Raw genomic sequence first — 18,369 nt, 5'->3', positions numbered from 1 at the left:
TGAACAATTTTTTCTTCTCACTCTGATCTGCCCACATAACTGACAAAATGACATTCCCTTCCTTCGGTGACTTGTAGGTTGAAAGGGTGTTTTAGATGTCATGAAGTATGCCATGAACTGAAAATATGCTGTCGAGCTTACAGTACTACAGCAGAGGATACGTATACTGTCCCATCCTACACGGCCCCAGTCACAAGATCTCAACTAACTTTGTGCCAATAAAACATATTTAATAAATAATATCAGAGAAGACATTCAGGAAACAACTTAACAGAAAATAGTGCCTTGTTTCTATGATCCATCAGTTTATTCTAGCATAATGTAGCACTGGTGTACATCACACTCAATGTTTTTTGGAAGTTTGGCATAATGGCAACAGATTCAAAGAATTTTAGTACTGGAAAGAAAAGTGACACACTGTCCATTACTCAACATCAGAATATTACAGATACAAAATTGTTCAACTGTTTAACCAGAGATGTGAATGATCTGACTCGTTAATTGTAAGATAAAGTAAAATTGTATGCACCTGATAACTATTTAAAAAACAGATTTTTTGTTTTTACATATAATATAATTTGCTGAGGTCTCATACAAGGTTGAATCTAAAGTCAAGTTCAGTTTTCAGAATCTTAGGATCAGTAGGTTCAACAATGTCTCTGTATATAACAAGTATGTAACAACAGAATAATTTGAGAAATGTATTTTACACAGCCACTTTTCAACTTAGTGACAAGAATCACACAATAAGGTTTCGTTGTGCATAAGACTCAAGACTTTCCCAGGACAGTTTCGATTTTTAAAGAAATGTCCTGGTGTCCTAAAACCCTCTTTGGGGACAGCAAAATATCTTTGATTTTTTCTTTTTAAAATACTCACCAGTGCTTATACAATATTCTGTTAACACAAGTTTTGAAATATTGTCATTACAATTACACTTCATTTGTCCGAAAAAACTGAAGAGTATTGGTTGTCAAGTTTGATATTATATATCAATTCTTTTGGAAGCTCACTGGTACCGTGATTTTGTAAACAACTGCATTGGTTGTTAAGTTTGATTTTATACATCAATTATTTTGGAAATTAATTGGTGGCGTGATTTTGTAAGCAACTACATATGTTCTAACTTTGGTTTGTTGTAATTTAGTTTAACGGTTGTGGAAGTGACTCTGATAAACTATATCTTTCGCAACCACAGGAAAGTACTAGTGCAATTCAAGCAGTATGATGCTGCAAGAATTTCATTTACTCAGGAGATAGTGAGACTCCTGAATGTACAATCTGTGTTGTGAAATTCAGCACTGGACAGTGAGGATGCATTGACATAAGTAGCTCTCATGGACTCCAACAAACATAAAGCTGCATGTAGGTTAAGTTTTAAAGATCAAAATTGAATAACTACTTACCAATGAAGTTAGTTTCAGACAGGGATAAGCAAATACCAGTGAAAGAAGTCACATTTACGTACCACATAGTGATGCACAACTAGTTTTTTGGAGTACATGGACTTCACTACTGACATAATAAAATAACTATTTAACAAGTATTTCTTGTGCTTGTCAGCAAAAATCAAATCAATTATCATGAACATAATTGCACCATTTGCTATTAAACAAATAATGAACTGAAAGAAGCATTTTTTATTTCTGTATGATATATTCTTCCACAAATATGGACTTCCTTTTGTGGTTACAGATAAAGGCATCTTAGTGGGAGAGCTAGAGTTAGGGAACTTCAATAATGAAAATGTGGAGCATTTAACTTTTACTGCCTTAAATGCGTTGGAAAAGTTGGATCTTAAGAAAAAGATTGTAGTAATTTAGGATGACAACACAAAAACCAATTATGGACAAAAGAAATGCAAAGGTAAAAACCATATTTAACTTAACTTGCAACAAACTGTCCATTTGCATGAATGGACACAGGCAGACAGTGCTTGTTGGTAATGAGGATCACCCTGTGGCTAAACATGCCTTGGTGCACGGCCAGCACATCTTGGTACAGTTTTACACCGTCCGAGTTATCTGGATACTTCCCACCAACACCAACCTATCCGAACTCCGGAGATGGGAACTCGCCCTTCAGTATATCCTCTCTTCTCGATATCCGCCAGGCCTCAACCTCCGCTAATTTCAAGTTGCCGCCGCTCATACCTCACCTGTCTTTCAACAACTTCTTTGCCTCTGTACTTCCACCTCGACTAACATCTCTGCCCTTACTCTTTGCCTTTAAATATGTTTGCTTGTGTCTGTGTATGTGCAGATGGATGTGTGTGTGTGTGTGTGTGTGTGTGTGTGTGTGTGTGTGTGTGTGCGCGCGCACGAGTGTACACCTGTCCTTTTTTTTCCCCCTAAGGGAAGTCTTTCCGCTCCCGGGATTGGAATGACTCCTTACCCTCTCCCTTAAAACCCACATCCTTTCGTCTTTCCCTCTCCTTCCCTCTTTCCTGAAGAAGCAACCATCGGCTGCGAAAGCTAGTAACTCTGTTTGTGTATGTGTGTGTGTGTGTGTGTGTGTGTGTGTGTTTTGTTCATTGTGCCTGTCTGCCGGCGCTTTCCCCGCTTGGTAAGTCTTATATATATATATATATATATATATATATATATATATATATATATATATATATATATAATAGAAAGAAACTTCCACAAGGGAAAAAAATATATTAAAAACAAAGATTCCAAGACTTACCAAGCGGGAAAGCGCCGGTAGACAGGCACAATAAAATAACACACAAAAACACACACACACACACACACACACACACACACACACACACACACATATCCATACATACACAGACACAAGCAGACATGACATTATATATATAAACTTACTACTTCTCATAATATCCATTTAGTTTTGCATATGGTAACCCCCCCCCCCCTTTTTTAGCCTTGCTGTAGATATTTATTTGACCACGAGTGGAATCTGTGGGAGTTATCGTATGAAAGTAAGTAGTGGGATGCGTTGTGAGAGTTGCAGTACATAGTTTCACAGGGGAGGGAGTATGCTGTGGGGAGATCTATGGGGAGGACTGAGGCCCTCTTCTGGAACTGTAAAATAAGCAGCAGAAATAGATTGATAGAGGAGCAGCAAAAGGTAGGTCTGTGCACTTCAGACACAGATCGAGCAGGAGAAGGTAGTAGTGAAGGTGGTGCTTGGGAAATGGCAGTTGATACAAAGGCTAGTGGGAAGTGGAAGCAATCTGACAATTTTATTGTGTCTCCCAGCACCAAGTTCCAGCTGCCAGAGCTGAAGGGATAGGAGCTTCAAGATGTTGTAGGAAAAATTAATAACTGCAGCTGTTAGAAAGTCCTCTCCGGTGCTTAAAATTTCTCAATTCTTGAAAAAAGCACTGCAGTAATCCACCGTTCCCATATTATTATTACAGGTATAAAAATATAGAGGAGGGTATTGCTTGCAGCAAAAAATCATTTTATGACAATATCTAAGACAGAAAATAAAAGTGATGCAGTGTGGGATGTCTTAAGACAAGAAACTGGGAAAGGCAGGCACACACTTAATAACACAATTCTAAAAGTTGGAGGTAGGATAATGGACAACTCTCAGGAATTGGCATATTTCATGAATTACTATTTTTTGGTGTTGTGGAGAAATTTCAGCAAAATCTCCCAAATACACACGTAGCAATGAAAATGGCCTACACAGTAAGCACAAGAGAACTTGAAGTCAAGTAAACAATACAGAATTTAAAAGTCAGCAGCTACAGATGAAGTTCCTTTTGCTTTTCTGAATGAGTGAATACAAGCACACTAGCACCATTAACAAACGTAATATGTGAGTCCTTCAGTTCTGGCAATTTTTCAGTTGTATCATTACTAAAGAATGGTAATGCAGAAAGTACTGAAAACTTCAGATCAGTTTCACTACTGCCTCTTTCTCGAAAATAAGTGAATCTATTATATTACAGGATAGACTAATGAGTTACATGAATAAATACAACCTGTTTAACGGAGGACAGTTTGGTTTCCTAAGTGAGTTAAGTTCAATATTAACCATTACTGAGTTCACAAAAATGGTACTTTAAACTCTTGACAAGGATGATAGCATTTCACACACATTCTTAGACTTGACCAATGCTTTTGACATTGCTGATCATAAAACAATGCATAAGAGGAACAGCAAACAAATGGTTCCAGTCTTACCTCTAAACAGAGTGCAGAGTAGCATGTTCTGCTCTTTGGGCTTTATCACCTGTCTGCAACAGCCCATGTTTTGCGGTGACATACTATGGCTGTGTACACTCAATTTGTGACTGTGTAATTCTTTTCAGGGGACTGAAGGCACAAAACATGGACACAATTTTTAAACTACAGAAAAGGGCCATACGAATAATAATTAGAAGAAGCAGTCAGATTTACTGTAAAGAGCTATTCAGAAAACTGGGCATCCCCACTGCACCAAGTGAGTACATCTACCACTCTAGTGCCTATCAGGGATTACACGCTAAATATTCAATTATGAGTTATACACATGATCATGGAACAAGATCCAGTACGAACTTACATCTTCCATGAAAAACAAACAAAAAGCTCAAAACACTGTTTTCTATCAGGGAATAAAGTTGTATAATAGAACTGCACAGGAAAATAACACACATTACCAAAATACATCCATTCAAAGAGGCAGCTAAAACATTCTTCATACCTAATGCATACCACACAAAGATTGCTTGCAGTACTCAAAAACGTAGGGTAATAATGAAAGGCTAATTACAACAGCCCTTATATTTCAATACATGACCTCAGTTTACTGCTTTTGCAAAGAATTCATGTGTCCGGATCTACAGTGCATGGTAGTAATGTCTTGCTGACAGTTTTTTTCCCTTCTTTTTTTCCCCAGGTGGGCAGAGGGGAGGACAGAAAGGAAACCTGGAGCATACTTGAACATTGGTTGCCCAGGAATTGGTTGTCCAAAAAGGCTGGAATTATTGATGACCCAGTGGTCATCACTGGGTATCCTCTGTGGTGGTGATGAGAAAAACTATATTTTCACATTTTAGTCTTTATGGGTAACCAATCAGTAATGTGTGTTTCCATCTCTTATCACTTCTTCCAGCTCTGGCTACAATTTTTGCAACTGAAAACGGTACCAGTCTTCTTGAACTCCGAGGAATGCAAGGCATTATACTTAACAATGAAAATATGTGTGGTAATGCATTTTTTTGCTTATTGCAGGCATGACAAGGAGAGGTACTGTGTCAAATTATCAGAAGCACATTATGATGCACCTGAAATTGCTTTCTCATGAAAAAGGAAATGTGAAAAATTCCCTTGAGAGTCCAAATGTCTGAGGCATATGTCTGAAGGTCTCACATTATCACATTACTAAATTACTAAAAAACTACATAAATTTCAATGAATATTTTTTAACTGATATGTGATTAGCATACTCTCAACTGTCCATGACCACTGCGTGAGGAATATTCTCCAAATCTTGAGATTAGACTAAATTACTGCATTTTGAAACTCTGAAGTACTTTCCTTAATGCTCTATGGACTGTCACAAATGTCCAAACCACTTCGTGAATGCTTCATGGTAGGCTTCTTTCTGGAGACTTTAGGTACAGTGGAACCTCACTTAGGGAGCACCTCCCATGATGTGCAAAAGAAATCGTTAAATAAAAAAATAGCTTAAAGAGCCATGTTTCGCAGAACGAGTGATGGCAATTTAGTGTGGCAAAACCAGCCGTTTGCGCACAGCATGGGGAACATTCAACAATATAAAATCCTTTCATTGTCGGCAGCGACGTATGAACAATGTCTTTAGTATGTTCTGCAGTCTATGTTTAGTGCTCTATCTGTTACCATCTTAGTGATCTAAACTTGTGTTCAGCGTGCAAATTTTAATAATCTTCATAGATATGTCTTAGAAGATATAGCCACAAGAAGACAACCAGAAGTGAAAGAAAATAACTTAAGAAATGAAACTTAAAATCATTAAAAAATGCGAACATGGTGTGAACGTTACTGATTTAGCACACACATACAATCAATCTACATCAACTATTTGCCCTATCCTCAAGAACAAGGAGAAGATTAAGGAGATAAATGCTTCAAAGGGAGTGACAAGAGTATCTAATCAATGTTTCCTATTCTGGACAATGTTGAAAGTTTGCTCTTTATAAGGATAAATGAAAAGGAATTGCAAGGGGACATTATTAACAAGATCATCATTTGTGAGAAGGCAAGAATAATTTTCGCTGCCCTCAATAAGAATACGCCAGTATCATCACTGGCTGAAGAAGTATTTAAGGGAAGCCATGGGCAGTTCGAGAAGTTGAAGCGAAGAACCAGGATCCACAGTGTTGAGAGCCACGGCGAAGCAGCCAACTCCGACACAAAGGCAGCAGGGAACTTTATCAGCAATTTCAAAAGGCTCATAGATTCTGAGGGTTATCTGCTGTAACAGGTTCTTAATTGTGACGAGACGGGTCTATTCCAGAAAAAGATGCCGAAATGTACATTTATAACAGCTAAGGAGAAGACATTGCCCAAACTCCATGAGCCTTCAAGAAATGTAAAGTCCAGAAGAGCAGATTAAATGTGATACGGAGATCCAAAAGCAAGGCTCGGTTGAGACGTGATCATTTCTGTGATTGCATCAATGGAGTGTTTGGTCCTTCAGGAAAAAATATTTGCTTGAGGAGTATCTGCAAATCTATGTCGTGCTTGTTGTGGACAACACTCCTTCCCATTCTCCAGGCCAGAGTTTTGGAAATATCACTTTAACGTCATCGCCTGTATGAAGATCGAAGAGGAATGGGTAGCGGTTACCAAGAGAACTCTCACGCCTGCTTGAAAGAACCTTTGGGCAGAGAGTATTGTCGAATGTGACTCTGAAGGATTTGAGTTGGTACCTGAGGAGCCTGTGGTCAGAGAGATTGTGTCTTTGGCCAAGAGCATAGGACTAGAAGTGGATAACAATGATATCGATGAGCTTGAGGAAGATAACAGCCAAGAAATGACCAGTGAAGAGCTTTTATGGAGTTGCAGTGTGTTTCACAGCAGGAAGTTGTGAAGAGGAGTGAAGAGGAGTTCAGAGGAGTTCAGAGGAGGAGGAGGAGGAGGAGGAGGAGGTGGTGGTGGTGGTGGTGGTGGTGGTAGCAGCAATCTTGTGGTGCAGTAAGAGAAATGCTGGAGACATGGGAATTGGATGCATCATACATTGAAAATCATCACCCCAATACAGCAGTGACTATGCACACTACAAATTTTGACGATAATGCTGTATCGCATTTTTGTCAAGTATTGAAGCAACAGCAGAAACAAATAACTACGGATAGCATCCTAGTAAAAAACAATAGTTATACACTGAAGTGCCAAAGAAACTGGTATATTCTTTCATATTCTTTATTCACCATTGACCACCTGAGGTGGAATAGGCAATTTACATGGATATAATATAACACTTTCCTTGAATAATATCTTAAAGCTAAATGAACATTGCAAATAGTACCCATAGATGCTAACATACACCATAACATAAGATAAATACATTCAGTGACATCACATAATGAAATACTTAAAAATTAATGTCAATTGATTTTATATTCATAAATTCTGTTATATTGTAAAAAGGATTGATTAGTAACCATTTTAGTAGCTTGCTCCTGAAGCTACTTATGTGAGCCGACCGAGAAGAAAATGGAAGTTTATTAAATATTTTTATACTATTGATTAGATGGGCATTTTCTGTTCTTGTCAGCCTGTGCCTAGGTATGTCTAATTTTGTTTTGCCTCTGGTATTATGGTGGTGTATGTTTTCTCTCATTTCGAAATCTGCTATATTGTTTTTTGCATACAATGCTGAGGTGTATGTATAAAGATTAATAACTGTTAATATTTTCAGCTGAATGAACAGTGGCCGGCAGTGCTCTAATCTACCAGAATTGCTCATTGCCCTTATCACTTTCTTCTGAATTTTTAGAACTTCAGTGATGTGAAGAGAGTGTCCCCATATCAGCAGTCCATATTCTATATGTGACTGAAAGAGTCCAAAATAAATAACTCTTAAATATTCTTTCGTCACTAGGCTTCTCAGTTTCCACATTAAATACATAACTCGAGACAATTTTGTGCAGATATGGTTGATGTGTGTTTCCCACGTTAACTTAGAATCTACATGAATTCCTAGAATTTTAACTGCTTTCACCTCTATCTCTTTTGACAATCCAAGTATAATCTGCTGGTTTTTATCAGGATTGCAAAGCAGTGTATTTGATGAGAACCAATTTAGTGCCGCTTCCAAGCCATCTCGCATCATATCTTCCAGAACTGACATGTTCTCATGCTGAGCAAGCAAAGTTGTGTCATCAGCATAACAGATAACAGTATTGGGGATACAATGGGGTAAATCATTGACTGCAATTATAAAAAGGAAGGGCCCAAGGACAGAACCTTGTGGAACTCCTGTCTTAACATCTAGCAATTGTGAGTCTTTGTTTCCGACAGAGGCAAACTGCTTCCTATTGTTTAGGTATGATTCAATTACTGCCAATGCAGAGTCTTGTACACCATAGAATTTGAGTTTTGCAAGTAAGATATCATGAGAAATGCAGTCAAATGCCTTACTTAAATCGCATAAAAGAAGTGATGCTTTATTTTTATTCTCAAAGGCTGTTATTACTTCATTCACAATTGAAAGAACAGCATTGGTGGTATTTCTTCCCTTGCGGAAGCCAAATTGACTATTAGAGAGTAAGTTATGTGACTCAAAGTAGTAGTTTAGTTGGTTATAAATAAGAGATTCAAATATTTTCGAGAAAATCGGAACTATTGAAACTGGTCAGTAATTTTTGAGATCTTGTTTGTCCCCTTTTTTATACACTGGGATAACTTTCGATACTTTTAGAGTTGTAGGATAAACTCCAAACTCTAGACACCTATTAAACAGAAAGGCCAATGGTTCACTAATTATATGGACTGTTTTTTTAATTATGTTATTGGACAACCAAGAGTAGTCCATACTCTTGGAGTTTGAGAATTTTGCCACTACCTTTGTGATCTCAGTGGGTGTGATTGTCCTCCATTTAAAGGTATAGTTCCCAGCTTCTGTTTGCTTAAGTAGATCACTTGCATTAGTGTTTGTTGTTTCAATTTTGTTCCTAATATCAGTTACAGAGTCCATGAAAAAATGATGGACTACATCTGGGTCAAGAGCTACGCTATGTTCATCATTCCTGCAATGCTCTTGTGCAACAACATTCCATGCAGCTTTGCACTTATTAGTAGCCCCTTCAATGTATCTTTCGTATGCTGTTCTTTTTGCCATTCTAAGCTTAGTTCTGTAGGTTCTCTTACATTCAAGATACGCTTTGTACAATTCATCTTTCTGCTCCGTTCCATATTTAAGAGAATTTTTATACATGTGGTACGTATAGGCATGTGTATTCAAATACAGAGAAATGAAAACAGGCAGAATAAGGCGCTGCAATCGGCAATGCCTATACAAGATGACAAATGTATGGGGGCAGTTGTTAGATCTGTTACTGCTGCTACAACGGCAGAGTATTAAGATTTAAGCGAGTTTGAATGCAATGTTACATTCAGCACATAAGTGATGGGACAAAGTATCTCTGAGATAGCGATTAAGTGGGGATTTTCCCGAATGACCATTTCACAAGTGTACCACGAATCAGGAATCCGTTAAAACATCAAATCTCTGACATTGCTGCAGCCAGAAAGAGATCCTGCAAGAACAGGACCAACAACTGCAGAGTGTCATTCAAAGTGACAAAAGTGCAACCTTTCTGCAAATTTCAGCAGATTTCAATGGTGGACCATCAGCAAGTATCAGCTTGAGAACCATTCAATGAAACATCATCAAATGGGCTTTTGGAGCCGAAGGCCCACTTATGTATCCTTGATGACTGCATGACAAAAAAGATTTACACCTCGCCTGGGTCCATCAACAGCAACATTGGACTGTTGATCACTGGAAACATGTTGCCTGGCCCGATGCGTCTTGTTTAAAGTTGTATTGAGAGGATGGATATGTATGGGTATGGAGATAACCCCATGAATCTGTGGACCATGCATTTCAGCATAGAACTGTTAAAGTTAGTGGAGGTTCTGTAATGGCATGGACATGTGCAGTTGGAATGATATGTGACCCATGATACTATTAGATATGACACTAACAGGTGACACATACGTAAGCATCCTGTCTGATCACCTGCATCCATTCACGTCCATTGTGCATTCTGACGGACTTCGGGAATTCCAGCAGGACAACTTGATACGTGACACCCCAAATGTCTAGAATTGCTACAGAGTGGCTCCAGGAACACTCTTGTGAGTTTAAACACATCTGCTGGCCATCCAACTCCCCAGACATGAACATTATTGAGCATATCTGAGATGCCTTGCAACATACTGTTCAAAAGAGATCTCCACCCCCTCATACTCTTCTAGATTTATTGACAGTCCTGCTGGATTAATGGTGTGAATTCCCTCCAGCACTACTTCAGACACTGGCCTGAGTCCATGCCATGTCATGTTGTGGCATTTCTGCATTCTCGCGGGGGCCCTACACAATATTATATGGGTGTAGCATTTTCTTTGGCTCCTCAGTGTATATTGTGAATAATAAAGTACATAATACTGTATGAATAATTTTCTTTGAATAAATGGCATCAATAAGATAAAACTTTTATGACCTTTTCTGCATGGAACGCATTATCTGATTTTACCCATGTAGCAGCACATAAATTGTTCTGCTTAATGAGTGTTCACACTATGAGTAAGATTCTGGAACGTATTATGCTTGCTATGCAAGGTTCCACTGTACACATCATAGAAAGATGTAGATGCTATTGGTGTTTCCAATCAATGACCATGGGTGACTTATACCACTTTGAGATACAGAGGGCTATCCTACAGAGCTATTTTTAGAGCTATAGCATGGATAAGGAAACGTGTGTACACGAGACTCCTCACGCAGAGAGAGTGTTTTAGCTATGAGGGGATCAGATGCATTATTACAATGGAACAAGATCCTGGGCAGATCTGATTTTGGGCATTTCTCCTTAAAGTATCTGACGAGACTGGCATTTAAATTCAAAAATACACCAATCTGAAGTTCCTATCTTATCTTCATTCACAACAGTGGCAACAATGTGACCAGAATGTCCATGCCATTATTTTAAACATAATCTATGGTATTATTATTTTTGCTCAACAAACTTGTTCTGAGAAGACCCCTCCATGCACACTCCCAATTTGTTTCAAGGTTAAATGGTACAACCATGTTTCGCCATCAGTTACAATATAAACTAATACTCCAACTGCCCATCACTTGCTGACAGAATGCAACATGAAGCGGCCTGTGTAAGGGTTAGACTGTGCACACTGAAGAAGGGCATATCTTCTCACATTTCCCACACTGACGTAGAGGATCATTAAGCACACTAACTTTGATTACGGAGGTTCTCAAGCCGTGCTCACATATACAGCATATTGGCTAAGCATATTTGGCAGTTCTGTCACCCTCAATGTCCCATACAACTTCTTAGCTGATGGCTCCTGTAGTAGGAGCATGCATCTCCTCAGTAGATCACTCCAACTACACACAGATGCAGCCATTGACGAAGAAGTTCTTTGGGATATTTCAAAGGACACAACTGTCGAAAATGGTTTAGCCAATAATATATGTAGCCATTAGCTGACAAACTCTGTAGCTGAAGTGCATGTCTTTTGCAACTGAAGACTCACAAGAATGATTTTGTACAGCGGATGCTAACAACCCAATCACACAAGTAATGTTACACTAATACGAACTGCAGTTCTTTGAAATACAGCTGTTTAAGAATGAAGGACAATAGTTCCATTCATGATAAGACTGTATCAATAAATGTTAAAATAAAAAAGCAACCAACAGAAGCTCTGTGAAAATTTGTAAAAGCTGTGTTCAGTTACACAAAGTGTGTTGGTGTTACAAATCATGTGACAGTCTTACAATACAGTCAACACAGCATTCAAAATATTTTGCAAATAATAAAAATTTGTGTGCTAATATGTCATTACAGTGTCATAAATGCAAGGAACAATGTACATAAACTGTCACAGTTTTTGAAGTGTTCTTTGATTTGATCTGGTGATTTGTAGCACACAGATAGCAAAGACTACAAAAATTTGAACAGTCTTAGGCTTTCGGTACTCATTCCCTCATAAAGAAAGAAGTATCACATAAACAGGATTAGACATGGAGAAGTACTTACTTTTTTAAAATGTTGTAATGTATCTGGACTATTTTCACACATTTCTGTTATGAGAGTAACTCCTGTGATTAGCACCCCTGAAACACAGAGAAAAGCTTTGAGAGAGCAGTTTTGGGTTGCAAAAAGATGACAGAGGTGTTCACACAGAAGTAAATCCTTATTTAATGTTCCAGTAATGCAGCACTAATACTGACATGCACACAATATTCTAACACAGGAAACTATAATATGAGTAATGTCACCTTTTCCTGTGCAAACTCCGAGATGTGCCTAGAATATTTCACACGTGCACTTTTTCTAAGGTCAAGCGCAGCTCTGTGTGTGTGTTCCTGTTAAATACTCAACCTCAATATAGAAATGAAAATCTATTTACTTATTCACTCTTTTCATAAATCATAAAAGACTGATAACACATTTCACTCCAAATGACAGAAAATGTTGAGGCAGAATACAATATGGAATGTTACAGGTCATTATTAACAAAACAATTTTCTTCAAATGATCAAGAAAAATAAGGCGAGTATCTTAGTTGTAAAAAATCTTAAAGTGCAAAACTAATCTATCAAAGCCATCGGTTAACACAAACATGAAGTTACATAAGGGAAATGAAACCCACAGGTCTTCCTTCAAGTGTCAGTGAAAACTTCACTATTTATTAACTTTTATAAATGCTACTGTCAGACAATATCTCCTTTGCTTACAGACATTTATATCTATCTATCTCTCTAACAAGTTACCCACTTCTATAACCAAGGTCACTAGTTCACACCTGTGTGGTGCTAAATTCTGGTGTACGTGAGTTTGAATACTGCTGGTGGATGAAATTTTCACTGCCAGGAAGAGCAGGAGAGATAGTGGTGTAAAGTTCTTGATCACCTGTCTTTGCACCAATGTCATGGTTTAAATTCCAAACCGCTGCTCAGTGTCTGATGTAAACACTCGGTGGTCCATGTGGCGCTTTCTGAGAGGATTATGCTATGTCTTTTTTGACTGTACTGCCTACTGAACTATTTCTTACTGTGTTGGAAGGACAGACTCAGCATACAGGAAAGTCAAAACAACCTTTGGTGACATTAAAAGCAACGGTGGTAACATAAAGAGTGCAACGGGAATTCCACTGTTAAATGCTGAGGAGAGAGCAGATAGGTGGAAAGAATACACTGAAAGCCTCTATGAGGGGAAGATTTGTCTGATGTGTTAGAAGATGAAACAGGAGTTGATTTAGAAAAGATAGGGGGATCCAGTATTAGAATCAGAATTTAAAAGATCTTGTTTGGAGGACTTAAGATCAAATAAGGCAGAAAGGATACATAACATTCCATCAGAATTTCAGAACTCATTGGGGGAAGTGGCGACAAAACGACTATTCACGTTGGTATGTAGAATGTATGAGTCTGGCGACATACCATCTGATTTCGGAAAAGCATCATCCACACAATTCCAAAGGCGGCAAGAGATGACAAATGAGAGAATTATCGCACAATCAGCTTAACAGCTCATGCACCCAAGTTGCTTACAAGAATAATATGCAGAAGAATGGATAAGAAAATTGAGGATGTATTAGATGACGTAACTTTGGCATTAGGAGAGGTAAAGGCACCAGAGAGGCAATTCTGATGTTGCAGTTGATAATGGAAGCAGTACTAAAGAAAAATCAAGACACATTCATAGGATTAGTTGAACTGGAAAAAGCGTTCGACAATGTAAAATGTTGCAAGATGTTCGAAATTCTGAAAAAAGTAGGGGTAGGCTATAGGGAGAGAAGGGTCATATACAATATGTACAACAGTCAAGAGAAAATAATAAGAGTGGATGACCTACAACGAAGTGCTCGCATTAACAAGGGTGTAAGACAAGGATTTAGCCTTTTGCCCCTTCGGTTCAATCTGTACATCGAGGAAGCAATGACGGAAATGAAAGAAAGGTTAAGGAGCGGAATTAAAATTCAAGGTGGAAGGATATTGATGATACGATTCACTGATGACGTTGCTATCCTGAGTGAAAGTGAGGAAGAATTACATTATCTGCTGAAAGTAATGAACAGTCTAACAAGTGCCGAGTATGGCTTGAAAGTAAATCAAAGAAAGACAACGGCAATGAGAAGTAGTAGAAATGAGAACAGCAAGAAACTCAACATCAGGATTGATGTTCACGAAGTAGATAAAGTTAAGGAATTTTGCTACCTAGGCAGTAAAATAACCAATGATGGATGGAGAAAGGACACCAAAAGCAGAATAGCAATGCCAAAAAGGTCATTCCTGCCGACAGAAGTCTACTAATATCAAATATTGCCCTTAATTTCAGGAAGAAATTTCTAAGAATGTACTTCTCGAGAACAGCATTGTATGGTAGTGAAACATGGAGTGTGGAAAAACCAGAAGAGAAGAGAAGAGAATCGAAGCATTTGAGATGTGGTGCTACAGACGAATGTGGAGAATTAGGTTGACTGATAAGGTAAGGAATGAGGAGGTTCTGCGCAGAATTGGAAAGGAAAGGAATATGTGGAGAACACTGATAAGGAGAAGGGACAGATATGACATGACATCTGTTAAGACATCAGAGAATGACTTTCATGGTACTAGATGGAGCTGCAGAGGGCAGAAACTGTAGAGGAAGGCAGAGATTGGAATACATCCAGCAAATAATTGAGGATGTAGGTTGCAAGCGCTACTCTGAGATGAAGAGGTTAGCATAGCACAAGAATCCGTGGCAGGCCCATCAAACCAGTCAGAAGACTGATGATAAACCAGGTTTCAACCTCTCCCTTTCCTTCTTCTATAACACAAACCCATCATTACACCGTACAGGTACTCATCAAACCCATTCACACTCCACAGATACCAGGTGTAGAAGTACAAAACCAGAATTTGGTTGCAATAATTACACGTCTTTTGTTTGAAACTAATAAACAATATTGTATTCAAAATTTTCTCCATTCCTATTTGAAACAGTTCACCATATGAAATGACCCAGTCAACAAGCCATTTTCATACATTTCATAAGAGTTGAAGTGTTGTTCAGCGAGAGTGTGCCCCAGTGAGGTAAATAGAAGATAATCGGACGGAACCAAGTTTGGAGAATAAGCCGCATGCCCTAGTATTTCTCAACTGAACATCTCGATTGTTTCCCTAACCTATTTTGCTGTGTGTGATGGGGCACTTCATGGATTAATATGACTGTGTTGCCTTTTTCCATATTCCGGTCTTTTTCATGTAACACTCAATTTAAATCAATCATTTGCTGTTGGTAGCGATCAGTGTTAACAGTTTCACCAGGTTTTAGCGGCTCATAATAGATGACACCCTTTTGATCCCACCAAACACAGAGCATTGTCTTCTTTCCAAACTAATTCGTTCTTCCAGTGGATGTCGATGGTTTGCCTGGATTCACATGTGATTTACAGTGCTTAGGAATCTCAAAATATATCCATTTTTCATCACCTGTCACTATTCGATGGAGAAATGACTTTCTTTTGTATCTAGTAAGCAAGCATTTCACAAGTGGTCTTTCATTCAGTTAATGGAGATCCCATTTTCCCCACTTTCTATACCTTTCCCATAACTTTCAACTGAAGAGAATTGGCTTTCTGCATAACATTCAATCACGTTCCTGTTGAGTTTCAGTATAATTTTCATGTAGTAAGACCTACAATTCGTTGTCTTTGAACTTTTACAGTGGTTTCCCAGACTCATCGTTTCTCATGTCAAAATTATCACTTTGAATTTTTTGAACCACTGGAAAAACTGTATTTTCCTAAGAACACATTCACCAAAAGGTTCAACAAGCATTCAATTGATTCTGCAGCAGTTTTCTTCAAATGATAACAGAAAACCAATGCTGTCCTGAAATTGTAGTTCGTAGGCACAAAACTCGACATGGTTACCTTGGTTGGTTGGTTGGTTTGTTTGGGGTATAAAGGGACCAAACTACAGGGTCATCAGTCCTTTTTTCCTGACACAAGCAAGGCTCGAGGTACAAAAATAACCCAAAGTACGTTTGAGAAAGTAAAAGGGGGGAAAAGGAATGGGGAACCACGCCTAAAAAGAAAACAAACGGAATGAACAAAAAATGGGGAAACATCTACCACAAGAAAAGTAAAAGGAGGTATTAAAACCATACAGAAGATGGTCTAGGCTGGCTGATCACAATAATAAAAGAGGATGAGCCATCCACTCTGCAACACATTAAAATGTCCACCCCAAAAGGACAAGGCAAGATGAACACATGTAGGGAAAAGACGACCACCAAGCCAAACAAATGCAAGGAAAGTGTGACAGAGTTAAAATGGAGGGAGGCTGGCGGCCTCGGAGAGAACGCTAAATGCCCACCCTTGTCCCCCAACACCGAAGCTAGGGTGCTGGGAAAGTTAAGTCTGCCGCAGAGGGTCTAAAAGTGGGCAAGATGTGGACGACAGTCATATGTGAGCCACAGTGACACCGAGGTGGGTCCTCGCGACGGAGGAGGTAGCCATGTCTTAGGCATGTATGTCCAATGCAGAGCTGGCAGAAACCACAGAGTCCCTGCGAGAGGCCCACATGGAGGACTTCCAACATTCGCAGTCTCCTTAATGGCATGCAGTTTGTTGTGCGTATTGAGATTATGCCATTCCATCTTTCAAAACTGAAAAAGCCTGCGGCGTAATAATAATCGCAAGTCAGTTATGGGGAAGCCGATCTACAGAAGCGGTTTCCATGTAGCCTGTTTGGCCAGCATGTTGGTAAGTTCATTTCCTGGGATTCCGACATACTCTGGGGTCACTACCACAGGATGGTGGTGGTAGCACTAGTCGATACCTTGTAGGCTGCTCAAGGAGTCAGAAGAAACGATTTGCCAGGGCATGAGCAGTTGCGGTCAAGAGCCGAGAAATGGCTGCCAGCTCTTCAGAGTGGAAACACTGCCGCCATCTGGCAATGAGTGATTTCTGGCGACCACTAAGATACTGACTTTCTTCCGGGGCATCCTACAGAACAAGGGATCGTCTCCATCGCTGAATCAATCGTTCTTGTGACCTGCTCAAGTACCACATCTTTGGTACTATGTAGGGGAGATTTAACGGTGACAGCAGTCTGCCTTGAATAAAGCCCATCTTGGCAGATGTCCGGGGGAATGGCACTGGGGGAGTGACAGGAAGATGCGAATGTGGTCACTACCACACAAGTCATTGTGAGCTCTACAGTGGACAGATGGGACAAGTCTTGGGCTGCAGAGGGATTAATCAATGGCTGAGTAAGTGCCATGAGCCACACTGAAATGTCTGGGACCCCAGAATTTAAGAGGCAGAAGTTGAGTTGACACAGGAAAGTTTCATCTCTACCTCGGCCAGTAAGCACAGTGCCACCCCACAAGGAGTTATGGACATTAAAATCTCCAAAAAGTAGGATAGGTTTAGGGAGATAATGCATCAGTGCAGCCAATACGTTCGGGGTACTGCACCATCTAGAGGAAGATATATGTTGCCAACAGTCATTTCATGTGCCGTCCTTATTCTGATATCCACAGCTTCAAGGAGGATTTGAAGGGGGCACAGGTTCACTGCATACTGAGTTCAGGACACAGACACAAACTCTTAACAATGCACTATTATAGTCGCTATGGTTCTGGTACTATCCCTTATAGCCACAGAGGGCAGGAGTCCGCGTTGATGTGAACCAAGTTTCCTGGAGAGAAATGCAGAAAGCAGGTGTAAAGCGTAACAGTTGCCATAGTCCAGCCAGGTGGTGGAAAAAACCACAGCAATTCCACTGGAGGATGAGGTTATCATGAGGCTGGGAGAGCAAGAAGCACGCAAGGAGACAGATTACACCTCAGGGTCACCTGTTGCCACTGAATGAGTATTTGTATCCAATACTGTTGTGGATGAGGCATCAGTGAGATCCAGGTCCTCATGGGACGCTAAGATCTCCACCTTATCCTCAGGTGCAGAACTGGTTGGGAGTGGGTGTTGGGGCCACTGGAGGGTATGTTTTCTTAGCAGGCTTCTTTGTTTGCCTGCCCTCTTGCTTCTGTTTAGGGGCTTGCTGGGAGAACTTCTCCGAAGTAGCTTCAGGTACAGAGGAAGACTGTGAAGCTCTTCATCCAGCAGCTTTTGGCTCCTTTAGCTACTGATGAGTGTGGCACCACAAGAG

At 39.5% G+C, this 18,369-nt stretch overlaps 1 protein-coding gene across 9 annotated transcripts in view; it reads right to left on the bottom strand.

The window, feature by feature from the left end:
* The window catches only part of LOC126350377 (AP-1 complex subunit gamma-1), a 157,074-nt gene that overhangs the window by 83,878 nt on the left and 54,827 nt on the right, over positions 1-18,369 (bottom strand). For all 9 annotated transcript variants that reach the window (XM_050002510.1, XM_050002509.1, XM_050002512.1 and 6 more), the window contains one exon: positions 12,245-12,321. In XM_050002510.1, the coding sequence (XP_049858467.1) occupies positions 12,245-12,321 (77 nt within the window). The remainder of the gene's footprint in view (positions 1-12,244; positions 12,322-18,369) is intronic.

The sequence above is a fragment of the Schistocerca gregaria genome, chromosome 1 (genome assembly GCF_023897955.1).
Source record: "Schistocerca gregaria isolate iqSchGreg1 chromosome 1, iqSchGreg1.2, whole genome shotgun sequence".
NCBI classification, from domain to species: domain Eukaryota; kingdom Metazoa; phylum Arthropoda; class Insecta; order Orthoptera; family Acrididae; genus Schistocerca; species Schistocerca gregaria.
The sequence above is the reverse complement of the archived record's forward strand: the minus strand, read 5'-3'. Positions and strand labels throughout refer to the sequence as shown.